At 42.1% G+C, this 20,819-nt stretch overlaps 1 protein-coding gene across 3 annotated transcripts in view; it reads left to right on the top strand.

The window, feature by feature from the left end:
- LOC120023150 (CAP-Gly domain-containing linker protein 4-like) overlaps positions 1-20,819 on the top strand; it is a 94,123-nt gene that overhangs the window by 7,439 nt on the left and 65,865 nt on the right. For all 3 annotated transcript variants that reach the window (XM_038967146.1, XM_038967148.1, XM_038967147.1), the window contains exons 2-6: positions 4,575-4,727; positions 8,543-8,682; positions 9,675-9,768; positions 11,961-12,122; positions 12,877-12,995. In XM_038967146.1, the coding sequence (XP_038823074.1) occupies positions 4,589-4,727; positions 8,543-8,682; positions 9,675-9,768; positions 11,961-12,122; positions 12,877-12,995 (654 nt within the window). In that variant the 5' untranslated portion in view covers positions 4,575-4,588. The remainder of the gene's footprint in view (positions 1-4,574; positions 4,728-8,542; positions 8,683-9,674; positions 9,769-11,960; positions 12,123-12,876; positions 12,996-20,819) is intronic.

The following is a 20,819-nucleotide window of genomic DNA, read 5'->3' as shown; positions in this document are numbered from 1 at the left end:
GAAACACCATAATATTAATCACGTTAATTAAGCAAGTAATAGTCAAAAGTTTGGACACACATACATACACACCTCATTCCAGGGTTTTAACCTTTGTTTTTACTATTTTCTACATTGTTGAATAATAGAAGACATCAACTCTTTGAAATAACACAGGGATTCATATAGTAACCAAAAAAGTGTTAAACAAATCAAAATAATATTTTATAATGGAGATTCTTCAAATTGCCACCCTTTGCCTTGCACACACTTGGCATTCTCTCAACCAGCTTCACCTGGAATGTTTTCCAATAGTTTTGCAGGAGTTCCCACATGCTGAGCACTTGTTGGCTGCTTTTCCTTCGCTCTGCTGTCCAACTCATCCCAAACCATCTCAATTGGGTTGAGGTCGGGTGATTGTGGAGGCCAGGTCATCTGATGCAGCACTCCATCACTCCTTTGTCAAATAGCTTTAATGCAGGGAAACTTAATTCAGTTTTACCTCATTTCTATCAGTATTTTATATGCGCAACCAGAGGGAAAACAAAAGCTCACCCTCCATTTGGCAAATCTGACCATAATTCTATCCTGCTGATTCCTGCTTACAAGCAAAAATAAAGCAGGAAGAACCAGTGACTCGGTCTATTAAAAAAAGTGGTCAGATGAAGCACGTTTTAAACTGTTTTGCTAGCTCAGACTGAAATATGTTCCGGGATTCTTCCGATGGCATTGAGGAGTACACCACATCAGTCACTGGCTTTATCAATAAGTACATCGATCCCACTGTGACTACGTACATACCCCAACCAGAAGTCATGGATTACAGGCAACATTCGCAATGAGCTAAAGGGTAGAGCTGCCGCTTTCAGGGTGCGGGACTTTAACCCGGAAACTTATAAGAAATCCTGCTATGCCCTCAAACAGGCAAAGCGCCAATACAGGACTAGGATCGAATTGTACACCGGCTCCGACGCTTGTCGGATGTGGCAGGGCCTGCAAACTATTACAGACAACAAAGGGAAGCACAGCTGCAAGCTGCCCAGTGACACAAGCCTACCAGATGAGCTAAATCACTTCTATGCGTGCTTCGAGACAAGCAACGAGCATCAGCTGTTCAGGCTTACTCACGTAGCCGACGTGAGTAAGACCTTTAAACAAGTCAACATTCACAAGCCGCTGGGCCAGATGGATTACCAGGACGTGTGCTCCGGGCATGTGCTGACCAACTGGCAGGTAGCCATGTAGCCAACTGGCAGGTAGCCACGTCCGTAGCCATGAAGGGCTTTGAAAGGCTGGCAATGGCTCACATTAACACCATTATCCCAGAAACCCTAGACCCACTCCAATTTGCATCCCGCACAAACAGATCCACAGATGATGCAGTCTCTATTGCACTCCACACTGCCTTTTCCCACCTGGACAAAAGGAACACCTATGTGAGAATGCTATTTATTGACTACAGCTCAGCGTTCAACACCATAATGCCCTCATCACTAAGCTAAGGATCCTGGGACTAAACACCTCCCTCTGCAACTGGATCCTGGACTTCCTGACGGGCTGCCCCCAGGTGGTGAGGGTAGGTAGCAACACATCTGCCACGCTGATCCTCAACACTAGAGCCCCTCAGGGGTGCGTGCTCAGTCCCCTCCTGTACTCCCTGTTCACCCACGACTGAATGGCCAGGCACGACTCCAACACCATCATTAAGTTTGCAGATGACACAACAGTGGTAGGCCTGATCAACGACGAGACAGCCTATAGGGAGGAGGTCAGAGACCTGGCCGGGTGGTGCCAGAATAACAACCTATCTCTCAACGTAATCAAGACAAAGGAGATGATTGTGGACTGCAGGAGAAGAAGGACCGAGCACGACCTATTCTCATCGACGGGGCTCTAGTGGAGCAGGTTGAGAGCTTCAAGTTCCTTGGTGTCCACATCAACAACAAATTAGAATTGTCCAAACACAAGACAGTTGTGAAGAGGGCACGACAAACCTATTCCCACTCAGGAGGCTGAAAAGAGTTGGCATGGGTCCTCAGATCCTCGAAAGTTTTTACAGCTGCAACATCGAGAGCGTCCTGACTGGTTGCATCACTGCCTGGTACTGGAACTGCTCAGCCTCCGACCGCAAGGCACTACAGAGGGTAGTGCGTACGGCCCAGTACATCACTGGGGCTAAGCTGCCTGCCATCCAAGACCTCTACACCAGGCGGTTTGCTACCGGACTATTTCCATTCTGTCTTGCCACCCACAACCCGCCAGCCCCCTCTTTTACGCTACTGCTACTCTCTGTTTATCATCTATGCATAATCTTTTTAACTATACCTATATGTATATATTACCTCAATTAGCCCGACTAACAGGTGCCCCCGCACATTGACTCCGTACCGGTACCACCTGTATATAGCCTCGCTACTGTTATTTTCACTGTCATTTTAATGTTTTTAATTTTTATTTCTTTACTTATCTATTGTTTACCTAAAACCCTATTTTTTTATTTTTTTTTTAACTTAAATTTCACTGTTGGTTACGGCTTGTAAGTAAGCATTTCATTGTAACCTGTTGTATTTGGCGCACGTGACAAATAAACGTATATTTGATTTTTTTGATTCCATATCAAATTATACCATGCCAGGTTGGAGAGGATTGGTGCATTGTCCATTTACAATGTGGATGCTACAATGATTACGGATAGTCAAATCAAATTTTATTTGTCACATGCGCCGAATACAATAGTTGTAGACCTTACTGTGAAATGCTTACTTAGAAGCCCTTAACCAACAATGCAGTTCAAGAAATAGAGTTAATAAAATATTTAATAAATAAACCTAAAGTAAAACAAAACAAATCAATCAAAAAGTAACACAATACATGTACATAACAATAACGAGGCTATATACAGGGGGTACTTGTACCGAGTCAATGTGCTGGGGTACAGGTTAATCAAGTTAATTTGTAAAGTGACCATGTAAAGTAGTCCTGAAATGAGTCATGATGAGTAAGAAAATTACAGAAGCACAAATATCATACCCCCAAGACATGCTAACCTCCCCTGTTATTGTAATGGTGAGAGGTTAGCGTGTCTTGGGGGTATGCTAACTTTCTCACACGTCATTATTCCCCATTCAGTACTATCTGTAATTCATGAATCAAGCATCCTCATTAATCTAAGAACATGGATTAACAGCTACTCGCTGTTTGTTTATGCATAGTAGCTTTACTTCTACCTACATGTGCATATTAGCTCGTCTAACCTGTACCCCCGCTTATTGACTCGGTACCGGTTACCCCTGTATATAGCCTCCTTATTGTTATTTCATTGTTGCTCTTTATTTATTATTTACTTAAGTTTATTAAGTAAATATATTCTTATTTCTTAACTGCATTGTTGGCTTGTAAGTAAGAATTTCACTCTATGGTGAAACCTGTTGTATTCCACACGTGACAAATACAATTTGATGTTTTATTCTTATTTACAATAAAAGTGACTCCGAAGTCACACAATACATTACACAGTTAATTTCAATTGGGCACAAAATCATTTGAAACACAACCAAAACAAACAGCAAATGCATCCAGCAAGTTTGAAGATTCACAAGATGGATGTAATCATTGCGCACTAGGAATATGGGACCAAATACTAAACGTCTGAATACTTTAATACACATATGGGAATTTGTCCCAATACTTTCGGTCGACTTAAACGAGGGGACTATGTACAAAAAGTGCTGCAATTTCTAAATGGTTCACCCGATATGGGTGAAGATAGCCTGCACTTTAATCTCGTAATCATTGTATCATTTCAAGTCCAAAGTGCTTGAGTACAGAGCCAAAACAACACAACCAAAAATGTGTCCCTGTCCCAATACTTTTGGAGCTCACTCGTATGTGCTGTTGGTTGGAGTCAGCACTATTAAATGGGTCTGCTCTACACCAGGGCTTACATTTTCCACAATTCATTCTGTTAAAACCAGAGTTGTGGTATAATAGTACACAGTAGCTCTTTTTTTATTTGAGTCAGTTGGAAAGGACCCTGTAGTTATAACAACCACATTATCTAACATGGTTTTTAATCCAACACAACAACCACGGAATGTGTATTGGTTGAACATTTCCGCTAAGTAATTTTTTTTAAAGACAGTTGTGGCCCCCAAAATCCATGCAGTGGTGTTGGACTTGGACCAAGTGACCTTCTAAAACCTTTTCGAATGCCTGTTAGAAAAGTCATTGTGCATATGAATGGATAGGCCATACGTTTAAGAGAATCAAACCTTTTTATTTGCATGCCGTTGCCATCCATTTTCTCATTTATGTTCTGCTTTGATAGCAATGATGATGAAATGGTACTAGGCTAGATGGATTCTGATGGTAAGATCTGAGCTAATGTCTGGGCTTTAGCTCAGGGGGCTATCGGTTTTTATCACAATCAGCCACAATGTAGCATGTAGGCCAATGGTGTTTTTTCTTCTGGTCTGACAAGTCATCTGTACTGTAAAGCACATGTGATAACTGCTGATGTAGCCTAAAACTTTTGATTGATTGGTAGATTATCATGACCCGTATTTATTACTCTGCTCTTGTCTGTGTGTCTATAGGCCCTGGGTGGGAGATGACCAAAGAGGATGTCCCGGTGCCAGAGTCTTCAGAGGGCGACTCTGACCTGGGCCGTCACAGCACATTGTCCCACAGTGGTGTAGCGCGCCCCACCATCCACCAGGTGGCCTCGGCCCCCATGCCCACTGACTGCGGTAAGGAAACACAACATATCACATGAAATTCAGATCTAAGTGTATTGAAAGATGAAAGTGCGTTTGAAACATTTCATTAGGCCTACACGTAAAACAAATGTCATGCACACACTCGAGGCATACAAATGTCAGTCACACACACACACACACACACACACACACACACACACACACACACACACACACACACACACACACACACACACAGAGTACATACATCCTTTGATTGTTAATATAATCCTTAACCTACTGAGCTGACAAATCCGAATGGATCCATTAAAACAAAAACTATAAGTCTGACATATACTGTATATCTGAAAAATGGCTGGATTCAGCTCGCTGTGGTGATTTCAATGGTGTGTATTATACTGCCATCCAGGTGACATAAGTGGTACTACACCACCTCGTTTCATAAGTGTGCTTTTGTACATTTTCATTGGCTCAGAGAGGCTCATGTGATGTCAACAGCTATAGACAAACTTCTGTGTGAGGTAGAGTGAACTGCAAGGTGCCATTCAATGAGTCTCGACCGGGGCAATCCAAAATATGTATTTTGTCTCTACGGCTCTCCAGACTTCTTAACAGGCAAAATCAAAGAACATTTACAATAAATATGCGTGTTTGTCTGATATGGACACAAGTTGTACCAAAATAAGCGTCTGGGCCTTGTGAGTTGTATGGTGTACCATTTGTCCGTGTCCGACAATGAAATTCATTGAACTATTGCCTCCAAAAAATATATATTTTATTTTTACAATAACTCAACTTCATACAGTGGTTTCTCCTTTAAAAGTTGCTGTGTACACTGAATTCTATGGCACGTTATTTAAGTGTGAACCGCTGGTACCATTAGTGCTAGTTTGACCACCAGAGGGCATCTTTGAGAAGCATTTGATAGGCTTCAATAATGGCTGTACTAGAGAATGCGGGCACACTGGAGACCGGGGTTCAATTCCCCGACGGTGAGGAAGGAGTAGGCTGTCCTTGAAAATAAGAATTTGTTCTTAACTGACTTGCCTAGTTAAATAAAGGTTACACTAAGAGCATAACATTTCTACACGCTAATTGTATAGTTGTAGTCCAACCAATACGCAAATGTAGATTCAGTGAAAATAAAAATCTCATTGATTTATCAAGACCAGTCCCCATGCTTGTCTCAAACCAGTGCAAAACGGTGCTGAAATAGTTGTAGGCTATTACTTAAAATCCTATTGGTTCTAACTTCAATATGCTCTTTAAATAAGACCTACACCACTTTTAACAGCACATTACTCAACACTAGTGAGACTCTTGTCGTCTACGGTAGGCCTACAGTATATCGAAAAATCTGACGTGACTCTCCGCCAATAATTACATATAGAGGATTGGAGGATATTTCTGTAATTCAGTGATATTTTTTCCCATAGTAATTCGTTATGGATCCATAACTAAATAAACATCTGCATTTTGAAAGAGTATTTTTATCATTATTTTATTAATGAAAGCATAAAGATTTGTTATTTAGAATTATTTCTGTTTCTAGAGGGAGAAAAACCTACAGTCATCTCATGGGTCTCCCAGTCTAGCCCGGCACGGGTATTGAACCAGTATCTTTAGCAACACAGCTTGTACTGCTATGCAGTGTCTTGGACCGTTGCACCACTCAGGTGCTGTACAACGTGACCGGTCGGGAGTGGCCTACACTACTACAGTAAGAGCAAAATAATCCTAACAAAATAAAAGAATAACAGCCTTAGTGTAAAAACAGTTTTAGTAAGTAATACTGAAGTTGTGCACAATCCGGCATCATATATATATATATATATATCAGTTGAAGTCAGAAGTTTACATTCACTTATGTTGGAGTCATTAAAACTAGTTTTTCAACCACTCCACAAATTTCTTGTTAACAAACTATAGTTTTGGCAAGTCGGTTAGGACATCTACTTTGTGCATGACACAAGTAATTTTTCCAACAATTGTTTACAGACATATAATTCACTGTATCACAATTCCAGTGGGTCAGAAGTTTACATACACTAAGTTGACTATGCCTTTGGGATAGGGGGCAATATTTATCAATTCCGGATGAAAAGCGTGCCCAGAGTAAACTGCCTGCTACTCAGGCCCAGAAGCTAATATATGCATATTATTAGGATAATTTGGATAGACAACACTCTGAAGTTTCTAAAACTTTTTGAATGATGTCTGTGAGTATAACAGAACTCATATGGCAGGTGAAAACCTGAGAAAAATCCAACCAGGAAGTGGGAAATCTGAGGTTTGTAGTTTTTTTAAGTGATTGCCTATCCAATATACAGTGTAGATGGGGTCAGATTGCACTTCCTAAGGCTTCCACTAGATGTCAACAGTCTTTAGAACGTTGTTTCAGGCTTCTACTATGAAAGGGGAGCGAATAAGAGCTGTTTGAACCAGGGGTCTGACTGAAAGCCTTTAGCTAAGTCGCGAGCTCCGTTCCCTTTCATTTCTAAAGACAAAGGAATTGTCCGGTTTTAACATTATTGAAGATTTATGGTAAAAACATCCTAAAGATTGATTATATACATCGTTTGACATTTCTTCGAACTGTAATGGAACTTTTGACTTTTCGTCTAGACTTGCCCGCGCCTTGTGCATTTGGATTACTGGACTAAACGCGCGAACAAAAAGGAGGTATTTGGACATAAAGATGAACTTTATCGAACAAAACTAACATTTATTTTCTAACATGGAGACCTGGGAGTGCCATCAGATGAAGATCATCAAAGGTAAGTGATTCATTTTAACGCTATTTCTGACTTTTGTCACACCTCTCCTTGGTTGGAAAATGGTTGTATGGTTTTCTGTGGCTAGGCGCTGACCTAACATAATCGCAAAGTGTGCTTTCGCCGTAAAGTTTTGGAAACTTTAGAGTTTTCTATCCAAGTCTACTAATTATATGCATATTCTAGCTTCTGGGCCTGAGTAGCAGGCAGTTTACTCTGGGCACCTTATTCATCCAAGCTACTCAATACTGCCCCCCGTTCCCAAAGAAGTTAACAGAAGCTCTTATTTAGAGAGACTTTGTCAGTGTTTTCAACTAAGGTTGATAAGACAACCACATATCAAAGTCATTGCAATTAAAACCTTACTTGCCACAGTCAGTGGTTGTAAGAAAAGACAAGTGCAAGTAAATAAGTGATGGTGGCATCATGGCTCTTTTCTCATCCACCCAGGGTCTCCTGTGATTCAGATGTCACAGTTGGTTAGCGCATGGTGCATGCAACACCGGGGCTACGTTCACCAGAGCACAACGTTGTGGGATGTTCAGATAGAACTATATTGTGTAGTACGAAGCTGCCTGGCATTGATATGTAGAATAAGGAATCACATCTGCTCTATTCGTGTCATTTCATATTGCCTTGGTTGTAGGTTTCACTTATTGTATGCACACGTACAGTATACTCAATACATGTATTCATTGCAAGCAGACCTGGGTTTAAATATTAATCGAAATCGTTAATATATTTTTAGCATTTGTTGTACATTGTCTTGAGTGGCAGATGGGCGGGGTTTGCATTTTTGCGACTTTTCTATTGCTTCCATTTTGCCAGACATCCTCTATCAAGCCCAGATGAAGTATTTTAAATACTATTTGAACCCAGGGTGTATTCATTAATGCACACAGTTGCGAACCATAACAAAACGGAGCATATCTTTTTAGACAAGTTCAGGTTAGTCTCTCCCCGTTTCGGTCATTTGCTTTAATTTGGTTCCTAGTGAATACACCCCAGGTCTGATTGCAAGTGACATGATGAAAAGTGTCTTACTGTTTTTGCTCTCCTTCCCTCCTCCAGAGTTCTCCTTCTTTGACCCCGAGGAGCCCCAGTGCAGGGAGGTGCTGTTTGAGTCCAGCACCACGGTACCGGAGCTGTTCGCCGTACTCAGGCAGTGGGTGCCCCAGGTCCAGAAGAATATCAGCCTGATCGGCAATGAGGTGACCCTTATTCCTCCATTACACCTAGTCTGTGTCCCAACTGTCACCGTCTTCCCTATTTAGTGCCCTTAGGGCTCTGGTCAGAAGTAGTGCACTATATCAAGGGAATAGGGTGACATTTGGGACATATACTTAATATCTCTCCAGGTTAGTTCATTAAGACAACCCATTTGTTCAACCTCCTGGGGTTGTAGACAAAGAGACAACACAAAGGACATTGTCAATGATGACACTAATGCCTGATTCACACTATGGGGCTGACCCATACTGTCCTGGCGTCAATATTTTCTTTTCACATTGTCCGTGCGTAACTAGGGCACGCCAGTACGTCTCGTTTTGGCTTTGCTCGATTTGGGTCTATAGTTTGAATACGGCATCAGTCAGCCACACTCAGGCATATTTTACACAAAAACGTTCATTTGTATGATAAAATAACTATTCAGTGTAGCTAATCACCTGTGGAAAACATTTTTATTTATTTAAATACTGCAACATACTATACAGTACAATGAGCTCTGATCTTAATTGAACTCAAACGTAATCTCTCTCCTCCCCGTGTCTTAGTGCTCAGTGTTGTGATTTCCCCTCACCCCCCCCATTTTTAAAATGACTTTCTCTCGATAGTGTGCAACTGGATAATTGACCCCCTGAGAAAGGGAACAACTCTGCCTCTGTCCTTAGGGAAATTTAGCATTTAGGCAGGTGGACATTTCTCTATGAATTCCAAAGCTTACAACCTGCTTCAGTGATAACATAACGTAGCACTGCAAAAAAAAAAAAAAAGACCTCCTCACGAATGACTTCCCACAACAAAAGTGATAGCCATCTTCGTTTGGGTTTTCAGCTTCTGAAGTTAATATCGGTTCAGTGCTGTAAAATCCCTTGGTCTCAGACATTTCTAGGTTATCATGGCTATTATTAGATCTGTGTTCCACATAAGCTAACTGACTATTTAGACATCGCAGTGATGCTTATCGTTGCGCCACTGTTAGATCCTAAAGAGAGGCTGTGGTGTGAATGACCGAGATGGCTTGACCGACATGAGCCTCCTGCACTACTGCTGCAAGGCGGGGGCACCCGGCATAGGTGAGTAGAGGGTAGTGTATATATGTGTGTGCATGCATGTGATTGAGTGTCTTGTTTGTCTGTCTGTCTCGCTCTCTCTCTGTCTATGAGAAATATTGTTTGAAAGGCTTAAAGTCTGCCCTGACATTGTGTACTGTAGGGTTCTGGCAGCCATTGACCGTCTGTCTGTCTCTGTCTGTCTGTCTGTCTGTCTGTCTGTCTGTCTGTCTGTCTGTCTGTCTGTCTGTCTGTGAGAAATATTGTTTGAAGGCTTAAAGTCTGCCCTGACATTGTGTACTGTAGTATTCTGGCAGCCATTGACCGTCTGTCTGTCTCTCTCTGTCAATTCAATTAAATTTGCTTTATTGGCATGACGTAACAATGTACATATTGCCAAAGCTTATTTTGGATATTTACAATATTAAAAATGAGAATCAAAATTATCAACGGATCAACAGTAACAACAATAACCAAGGGTCAAAATAACCATACATTCAACAATAACAATAAGCATACAGTAGAGTACATGTGCAGGTTGATTGGTCTGTCAGACACTGTCCCTCAACTTTAGGCAGGCAGCAATGTAGTGCGCTGCCAACCCACAGCTCTCTGCGTCCTCCCCAACAGGACGGGTAGCCTACTCTCATCAGAGAGGTCTTTGAAACCTTGAATAAGGGTACTGCTCTAGCAGGTCCAGGCTCTGCTGTAGGCCATGTGCTGTGGGTGACAGCAGGCATAGGTCATCTGCGAAGAATAGGCATTTAACTTCTGAATTGTGGAGACTAACACCAGGGGCTGAGGATTTTTCTAGAATAGTGGCCAATTTGTTGATGTAAGTATTGAAGAGTGCAGGGCTCAGATTGCAACTCTGATGAAGGCCCCACCCCTGGTTAAAGAATTCTGTTATTTTCTTGCCATTTTTAATGCTGCACGTATTGCCAGTATACATTGATTTAATTATGTCATATGTTTTACCCCCTATACCACTTTCAATAACTTTGTAGAACAGTCCTGTATGCCAAATAGAATCAAATGCTTTTTGGAAGTCGATAAAGCAAGAGTATATTTTGGTATTATTTTGGTGGACATGTTTATCTATCAGGGTGTGTAGGGTGTAAATATGATCAGTTGTGCGATGTTTTGGTATACATCCAATTTGGCTTTTACTCAAGACATTGTGCTTATTAAGGAAGTTTAGAACTCTTACGTTTATAATACTACAGAAAACCTTCCCCAGGTTACTGTTCACACAAATGCCTCTGTAATTGTTAGGGTCAAATTTGTCTCTGTTCTTAAAGATTGGGGTTATGAGTCCTTGATTCCAGATGTCAGGGAAATAACCTACACTCAGGATCAAATTAAACTGTTTTAATATAGCCAATTGAAATTTTGCACTAGTAAGTTTGCGCATCTCATTTAGGATGCCATCAGGTCTGCATGCTTTTTAAATTTGAGAGCCTGAAGTTTCTTATAGAACTCCTGGTCAGTAATTGGGAAGTCCAATGGATTTTGATTGTCCGTTATAGCTTTTTCTAATCCATTCAAATTCTCATGAATTTAGCGTTCTGCGTTTTGTGTCAATTTGAACGGTGTTGTAGAGTGTTTTAAAATGGGTTGTCCAGATGTCACCATTTTGTATCGTTATTTTGTAGCTGCAACAGATCCCTTCCGTTTTTGTTGACGGTGCTGTCACTGTTGTTTCTATGGGGGAGATTAAGACAGTTAGAAACAGTATGACCTGTAATAAAGCTGTCCCCTCGTGTGCTCATTAGATCAGGTAATGTTCCTGTGCGCGCATTTGTGTCCCCACAGATCCCTGGGCCTGGAAATTGCACGTCTCTTCCTCAAGGGTGGGGGAGATCTCCTCTGAGTAATATGGGGATTCTGAGGGGGGATATATATTGCGCAAAGGAACACATATTTTTCTGTCAGTACAAGTTCTTTTTTCAGTTTTAACCAAACGTGATATTTCCCAATTTTGAGGGGACTGTGCAGCCATTGCCCATCTATCTGTCTCTCTCTCTGTCAGAAATATTGTTTGAAGGCTTAGTCTGCCCTGACATTGTGTACTGTAGTGTTCTGGCAGCCGTTGACCATCTGTCTGTCTCTCTCTCTCTGTCTATGAGAAATATTGTTTGAAAGGCTTAAAGTCTGCCCTGACATTGTGTACTGTAGTGTTTTGGCAGCCATTGACCGTCTGTCTGTCCCCTTAGGTGACGCAGACATTGCGGCCAGCTTCGCCCAGCAACTCCTGTCCCTGGGGGCAGAGCCTGGTCTGCGGTCGCGGTGGACCAACATGAGTGCCCTGCACTACGCCGCCTACTTCGATGTGCCCCAGCTCATCCGGGTGGTTCTGCACGCCTCCCAGCCCGGGGGTGAGGAAAGTGGAGATGTGGGAGAGAGGGGAGGAGGAGTAGGTGGTGGGGGGGATAGGGGATAAGAGAGGGGAGACAAAAATAAGAGGAAAGACACTGTGGGCAGGTTAGATAAACTGTGGAACAGATAACTGGAGAGAATGCTACGAAGGGAAAGAAACGTGCTACCAACACTGTCATTTGATACGTTGTCCCCTGCAACCACACTCACATGATCTCAAAAAATAAGGATTCAAGCTTCCAGTTTTCAGAATAGTACACTCATACAGTATGTGCAAAGGGAGTACTTGTGTAGGTAAATATGCTGAATAATCTGTAGGCAAAAAAAAAACGCACACCTGTTTAGGCGAGGTGCTGGATAGCGGAGTAGAACACATGGAAAAAGAAAAGGAGAGCTGCACACTCTAGGAGCTCAGATGCAATCATTTTATAACCAATGTTTCGACAGACTGTGTTCGTCAAGGTATAAGACAAACACTGAGCTCCTAGAGTGTGAGACTCTAACATTCTTTTTCAAATATACTGAATAAACAGACACAAACACTAAATAGACAACACTTACGGTTGCCTGTTCAAATAAAGAATAACGAAATACAGTTAGCTGACTTTCAGCATGTCACACCTCTCTCTCTCTCCTTAAACTTTTTGTCTTCTTGTGATGATGAAGCATTGAGATATAAAGCACATTTCTGCAAAAGCAGACAACGAAAGTGTTATTTAATCTAATTTGATTGGATCTATGAACTTGTTTCAGAGGTAGACACCACCTGCAGTGACTTTGACTTCGGCACGGCCCTGCACATTGCCGCCTCCAACCTGTGCTCCTCTGCAGTCAAGTGTCTGCTAGAACTGGGAGCTAACCCCACCTTCAGGGTATGTTCCCCAAATTGCCCTTCCCCTTGGATAAACACTTTCCCAGACACTTTCAACAGAGAACCTAAATCGCTCTGTGCTGTTCATTTGCCTGGGAAATGTGGTGTCAATGGGTACCTTTTTTACTTCCTGTAACATAATTCAACTCAGTTGGTAGCTACCTGGTACCACCTACCTAACCAGCTTTTAGAGGCTGTTCAGCTGTCTCTCCTCACATTTGACTAATGTAAAACACAACTCAAGAACACTTTACTACCATTTTACCATAAATGCAGTGCTGGCTTGATTTATAGGAGTGGGTACTCTTTAATTACACACTCACACATAATCATTCATATAAAAAGTCTGAATTTCTTCACATGGATGTGCTCCATTTCACTCATGCATAGTCATAGTAAATTAATATACACACCTCACACATACCGTCAAAACCTCCTTTCCACTCATTCCACGCTCGCAATTATACCCCTCAGGAATGTGCAATCCTTGTGACACAAAGACCCCGTCGAGCAGATGTGTTTCTTCGCCACTGAAGATGTCACACGTCCCTCCTGTGCCCGACTCGCGCTTCTTCGCTTTACCCTCTGCCCAACTCTCTCATTCAGTTCTCTCCCGCAGGTTTTTCCTGCAAATTAACAGCACTAATTTATCTCCTAAACACATTTTACACCCCCTCGGTGCGAGTGGAGAGGAACGCAACACCAGATGCATTTTTATTATTGATATTATTTACCCCTGCTAAAAAGCCCGCTGTGTCTCGAACAACCTGCGACTCCTGTTTCAGCGTGTACGGCCCAGAGGGGGGACAAGTAAAGAGTCTCTGTGGCTCAGTCTTTAGCTATCGAGAAATGTTCCTTAAACATTTTGGTTGGTTCTCAGGTAGAGGTAACGGTGCGAGGGAATGTTCAAGGCAATATGTTTGCGGAAACATTTTGTCAAATGAAAACGAGCGATTGGTTGATTGATTGCACTCTTTCAGATGCCCAGCCCATACCCTGATGACACTACTTGTATATTATAAATAATAATAGATTTGTTTTATATAGAGACTTTTCATTACAAGTAGAATCTCAGTCATTTTGATCTGGCAGTTCTTCGGTGATGGCCTTCCACAGCTTTAGATGGTAGGCAGTTTCGAAAAGGTAGTATCTTGAGCGGAGGCAGCAGATATGGAACAGCCAGGCTGGGAGGTAGAAACATCTGACAAACAGGCCACAGAGTTCTTCATCGGGTACCTTGTCGTCTTCGATGTTCGCAGTCCCTCTTCTGTAGGCAGTCTGGGTCCACTACTGAAATGTAGCGCCCACCTGGGTGATGCTTCGGCGACTGAAAAGCATATGTAAGACCATCACACCTCAGCAGTAATCTGGAGAAGCCCCCTATGAGGCGAGACTCTGCATCCCCTCACACCGCAGTCCACTTCCCTCTAGGAACCGGGGCAGGTGGCCAAAAGACTGATGCTGTTAATCTGGTGTTGCATCATTCAAATCATATTAGCTAGCTATATTAGCTTGCCAAGCCAAAACAAAACAGACTTGCCATAATCAGTCCTGCAATTCCGTGGATCACCACCAGATATTTCAGTTCATCTCTCAACAACTTGAATTTTAAAAAATGCAGTAGGAAACACTTTGATTGCAGAGATGTAGGCGGAGGATATGCGTTCTCACCCCCGCCCACTCTGTCCTGTCCCGATAAATCTTATCTGAAGAAAAGCTCCTGTGTCAGTCCTCCATACTGCCATCCCCTCTGTTTGATTCAGTAAGGCTTGTGACTAACCACGGCACATCGTTAATCAGCGAGATCTGCGAGAGAGGTGATGGGAGTTCAGTCGTGTCGTGAAAGGCACAGGTTTGGTCATTTTGAAGTTCCTAACCATCTCTCCAAGCCCGATCACAATCTGTCAATTAGAAAGATAGAGTTCATCAAGAAGTGTAGCTCCGTGTGTATACTTCCAATAACATACCCGAGGAGGATGATGAGGATGACGATGATTGTTAACTGTACGTTGTAGTTCTGCCAATTTTTTTGGGGGGGGAGGGCGTGGAGCTTATCCTTCCTCTGTAGTTAAGTTTTTTTTCATGTGCACAAGTGCAGTGTAATACCTTTCTTGCTGTTCTTTCTCAACAATGCAGTAATCAATATCAGTTGTACTTTAAAAATAGATCAAGTCAAGCAGAACAAAAGCAAACGAGAAATAGAAATAAGAAGAACACAAGAAAGTAAGCTATATACATTGTCAGTTCCATGGTCAGTGCCAATACCGTGTTAATAATGTGCAGGGATACTGGAGTGATAGAGGTAGAACTGTATAGGGGTAAGGTGACTCGGCATCAGGATGTATGACAGAGTAGCAGAAGCGTATGTCAGTGTGTGTGTGTGTTGATGTGTGTAGAGTCGGTATGAATTTGTGTGTGAGCAAATTAAGTGTTTGTGTGTGTTGGAGTGTCAGTGTTTGGGAGTGAGTGTGTAGAGTGTGCATAGAGTGAGTGTTCATAGAGACAGTGCAAAAATATAAACAAACTAAAAGGGTCAATGCAGATAGTCCATGTAGCCATTTTGGTAGATATTTAGCAGTCTTATGGCTTGAGGGTAGATGCTGTTCAGGATCCTGTTGGTGTCAGACTTGTTGCTCCGGTACCGCTTGCTCTGTGGAAGCAGAGGAACAGTCTATGGGTGGCTGGAATTTAGAAAAATGTTCTGGGCGTTCCTTTCACACGGCCTGATATAGAGGTCCTGGATGGTGGGGAGCTCAGCTTCAGTACTGGATGGTACATTTGCCATACTAAGCAGTGATGCAGCCAGTCAAGATGCTCTCAATGGTGCAGCTGTAGAACTTTAAGGATTTGAGGGCCCATGGCAAATCTTTTCAATCTCTTGAGGGGGAAGAGGCACTGTCACGTCTTCTTTACGACTGATTGCGTGTGTGTGGACCATTTTAAGTCCTTAGTGAATTGGACACAGGAACTTGAAGCTCTCGACCCGCTCCATTGCAGATCCGTCGATGAAGATGATCGTGAATATGCCTGCCAGCTGTTCTGCACATGCTCTGAGAATGAGCCCTGCTATACTTTCTGGCCCTGCTACCTTACGTGTGTTAACCTCATTAAAAACCTTACTCACGTCGACCTCGCAGAGCAAGATCACCCAGTCCCCTGGGTTAGCCGTTGCCCTTGTGAACGGCTCAAGAGTTTAGCATTTTTTTAAAGCATGCACAAAATGCATTGAGTTCATCTGGTAGAAAGGCATCATTGGACAGATTACGGCTGGGTCTTCCTTTGTAATCTGTAATGCACTGTAGCCCCTGTAGAGCCTGTGTCATAGGATTCAACCTTGTTCGTAGATTGTCCTTTTGCTTGTTTGATGGCTCTGCAGAGGATGTAGCGGGACTTCTCGTACTCGTTTGTGTCCTCAGCCGTAGCCTCTGTGTTTGCTGCGCTAGCCCTGTGTGCGGTAGCCCTAACCTTTACCTTAGCGCCTACCTCTGTGTTAATCTGGGGCTTTTGATTGGGGGAACAACGTCGGCGATGCATTTCTCAAGGAAGCCGGTGACGCAGGTGGCTAGCTCGTCGACGCTATCGGCAGAGTCCTGGAATGCATTCCAGTCAGCGCTAGTAAAGCACTCTCCGATTCGGGTGACCATTTCTCAACGGAGCGTAGCTGTAACTGTGCCCATGAGAGGCAAGCTATTTGAACAGGCTGATGTTACCCAGTGTGTATTGGTTTTTGATTTACTTGGTCTATTTGAGTAACCCCGTTCTTGCTCTATAATGTTTTTCTTTTTTATACACCTCTAAGTCAAAAATAGTCATGAGATGACATTACAGTGTATTGCTTTGATGGAGACCATCACAAGCCACCGCGCTTGAGAGTAAAAATGAAAGAAACCGCATCGTTCACCCGCACAGTTAGGCTTACCTTGAATTTCAATTTCAGATATTCAACATTTTTGTGTGTCACATTTACCATTTGGCCTCAGTTGACGCAGTACACTAAACAGGCACTCGTTTGGAATGCCAATGTCTTCGATGTGCTTTGAATTGCCCCTCTCATCTTAGACAAAATGCTTTCTCATATAGGCTCACTCTGAGGCGTTTTGTCTCTGTAGCTCTGCAAAGTGTATGCTGAGGGCTTTGCTTCAGCGGCTCCCTGATTTAACTCTGCCATTTACTTTGAATAGAGACTCGCACCAGGTGAAATTGACAATGCGCCCTCATCCAGTGTTGTCCATATTTGCATTCGAATGGATTTGCCTCTATCCTTCTGCCCATTCTGCATCATTGGATATGTTTTATTTCACCACACGAGGGCAGCAGAGTGCTAGCGTATCTGTGAATGGATTCTTCTCCTTACACAACTAGAGTTTCGAGGAGAAAACTGATGTGTGATTTGGCACAGTGTACTGGCTTTACTTTTCAACCTCTCTCGAAAACAAGACTTGGTCTCCAAGGAGTACAAAGATCCGAGACTATGACAGTGCTAGAGGGCATAAACATTAATCGCCGGCTTAACACGTAAGCATGAAAGGGAAGCAGGGCAAAAATACGTTGCTGTCTTTCTTTATTCCTAATTGACCTAGTTGTTACTAAGTCTTAGCTGTCATCCTTAAATTCACTGAGTTGTCAAGAAACGTACTGTTGATATAAGTAGAACATTTTGTCTGCTCCTTTTTCTCTTACATTTTTTGAAGGAGAATGCATTGTACTTTTATTCCGACAACAAGGAAAGGGTTAAGGTGAAGGAGCAGGTAAAGACATAGGACAGGATGTGGTTTGAACTCCTGCCTCTGGGGATAATGTGTAGTCCGGAGTCAGAGAGAAGTGGTAGCACTGCTATCTGCTCTGCTCTGTTTTTTGGTGTATTGACTTTTGGCTAATTACACCAGTTTCTAATTTCTAGGTTGGTTGTTTTTCAGGGGGTTTGTTATAGCGCGGTCATTGGCACAGATCACCAGCCAGTCGAGATCTGATGCGATGCAGGTTTCACAAAGCGAGTGACCGATTTGCTGGCTCTCAAAACTGATTACTTCTAGTGTGTGAGTGAGTGCGTGCGTGAACACGTTTGTTGACCTCTGTAGCGCTTCGTCATTGCAAGAGGGACTTTTTATAAAAAATTTAAAACATGTTTTTGCTTTGTCATTATGGGGTATTGTGTGTAGAGGGGGAAAATAATAGAATAAGGCTGTAATGTAACAAAATGTAGAAAAATGCAAGGGGTCATTTCCGAATGATCTGTATACATGCCGAGCTTTGCAGAATACACTAATTGTTTCCAAGTGCTTTACTCTCAAGAATTAGAAAAGTCAGACGGTCAGAAAGTTTCTATTGAAGTAGAGATGCTAACTTTGAAAGGCCTGCGTCTCCCTATAATCACAGGCAAACTCCAGGTTTTCCTTTACATGAGTGGCAATTGAAAATGTGCTAGTAGTGCATTAACATCTACAGTTGAAGTCGGAAGTTTACATACACCTTAGCCAAATACATTTCAACTCAGTTTTTCACAATTCCTGACATTTAATCCAAGTAAAAGTCCATGTCTTAGGTCAGTTAGGATCACCACTTTATTTTAAGAATGTAAAATGTCAAAATAGTAGTAGAGAGATTTATTTCAGCTTTTATTTCTTTCATCACAATTCCAGTGGGTCAGAAGTTTACATACACTAAGTTGACTGTGCCTTTAAACAGCTTGGAAAATTCCAGAAAATGATGTCATGGCTTTAGAAGCTTCTGATAGGCTAATTGACATAATTTGAGTCAATTGGAGGTGTACCTGTGGATGTATTTCAAGGCCTACCTTCAAACTCAGTGCCTCTTTGCTTGACATCATTAGAATATCAAAAGAAAATCAGCAAAAACTTCCAGAAATATGGTAGACCTCCACAAGTCTGGTTCAACCTTGAGAGCAATTTCCAAACGCCTGAAGGTACCACGTTCATCTGTACAAACAATAATATGCAAGTATAAACACCATGGGATCACGCAGCCGTCATACCGCTTAGGAAGGAGACGCGTTCTGTCTCCTAGAGATGAACGTACTTTGGTACGAAAAGTTTAAATCAATCCCAGAACAACAGCAAAGGACCTTGTGAAGATGCTGGAGGAAACCGGTACAAAAATATCTATATCCACAATAAAACGAGCCCTATATCAACATAACCTGAAAGGCCGCTCAGCAAGGAAGAAGCCACTGCTCCAAAACTGTCATAAAAAAGCCAGACAACTGTTTGCAAAATAGATGGCATCATGAGGGAGGACAATTATGTGGATATATTGAAGCAACATCTCAAGACATCAGTCAGGAAGTTAAGGCTTGGTCGCAAATGGGTCTTCCAAGTGGACAATGACTCCTAACATACTTCCAAAATTGTGGCAAAATGGCTTAAGGACAAAGTCAAGGCATTGGAGTGGCCATCACAAAGCCCTGAGCTCAATCCTACAGAAAATGCGTGGGCAGAACTGAAAAAGCGTGTGCGAGGAAGGAGACCTACAAACCTGACTCAGTTACACAAGCTCTGTCAGGAGGAATGGGCCAAAATTCACCCAACTTATTGTGGGAAGCTTGTGGAAGGCTACACAAAACGTTAGACCCCAGTTAAACAATTTGAAGGCAATGCTACCAAATACTAATTGAGTGTATGTAAACTTCTGACCAACTGGGAATGTGATGAAATAAATAAAAGCTGAATTAAATCACTCTTCCATTATTCTGACATTTCACATTCTTAAAATAAAGTGGTGATCCTAACTGACCTAAGACAGAGAATTTTTACTTGGATTAAATGTCAGAAATTGTGAGAAACTGAGTTTAAATGTATTTGGCTAAGGTGTATGTAAACTTCCGACTTCAACTGTAGATACTTTTGTACCCGTTTCCTCCAGCATCTTCACAAGGTCCTCTGGGATTGATTTGAACTTTTCACACCAAAGTTCATTCATCTCTAGGAGACAGAACGCATCTCCTTCCTGAGCAGTATGACGACTGCTTGGTCCCATGGTATTTATACTTGCGTCCTATTGTTTGTAAAGATGAAGGTGGTATCCTCAGGCATTTGGAAATTGCTCCCAAGGATGAACCAGACTTGTGGATGTCTACAATTTTTTTTCTGAGGTTTTTTCTGATTTTCTTTTGATATTTCCATGATGTCAAGCAAAGAGGCACTAAGTTTGAAGGTAGACCTTGAAATACATCCACAGGTACACCTCCAATTGACTCAGGCTAATTGACATAATTTATCAGAAGCTTCTAAAGCCATGACATAATTTTCTGGAATTTTCCAAGCTGTTTAAAGGCACAGTCAACTTACTGTATGTAAACTTCTGACCCACTGGAATTGTGATACAGTGAATTATAAGTGAAATAATCTTGTCTGTAAACAATTGTTGGAAAGATTACTTGTGTCATGCACAAAGTAGATGTCCTAACCGACTTACCAAAACTATAGTTTGTTAACATGAAATTTGTGGAGTGGTTGAAAAACGAGTTTTAATGACTCCAACCTAAGTGTATGTAAACTTCCGACTTCAACTGTATCTAACGATGGAAAGCAACATGGTTGCTACTGTGTACGTGTCCATCTCTCTGATGAGCTATTTAGTGCAGACTAGCATTAGCTAGCCAGCTTTAGACTGAAACTGGTCCAGGTCAGTTGTTAGCACTAGCACAGGAACCATTTCAGTCATTGGCCGAAATTGTTATCTTGCTTCTTTGCCGAGCTACTCACCGTTACGAGAAAAAGCCTGTCCAAATGTATGTCCTGGCTTTGTTATTGGCTGCCTACTAGCTCCTCTTTCACATTTTTAATAAAGGTTCAAGACGTGGTTTGAT

This window comes from Salvelinus namaycush, chromosome 28 (assembly GCF_016432855.1).
Source record: "Salvelinus namaycush isolate Seneca chromosome 28, SaNama_1.0, whole genome shotgun sequence".
Classification (NCBI taxonomy): Eukaryota; Metazoa; Chordata; class Actinopteri; order Salmoniformes; family Salmonidae; genus Salvelinus; species Salvelinus namaycush.
The sequence above is the reverse complement of the archived record's forward strand: the minus strand, read 5'-3'. Positions and strand labels throughout refer to the sequence as shown.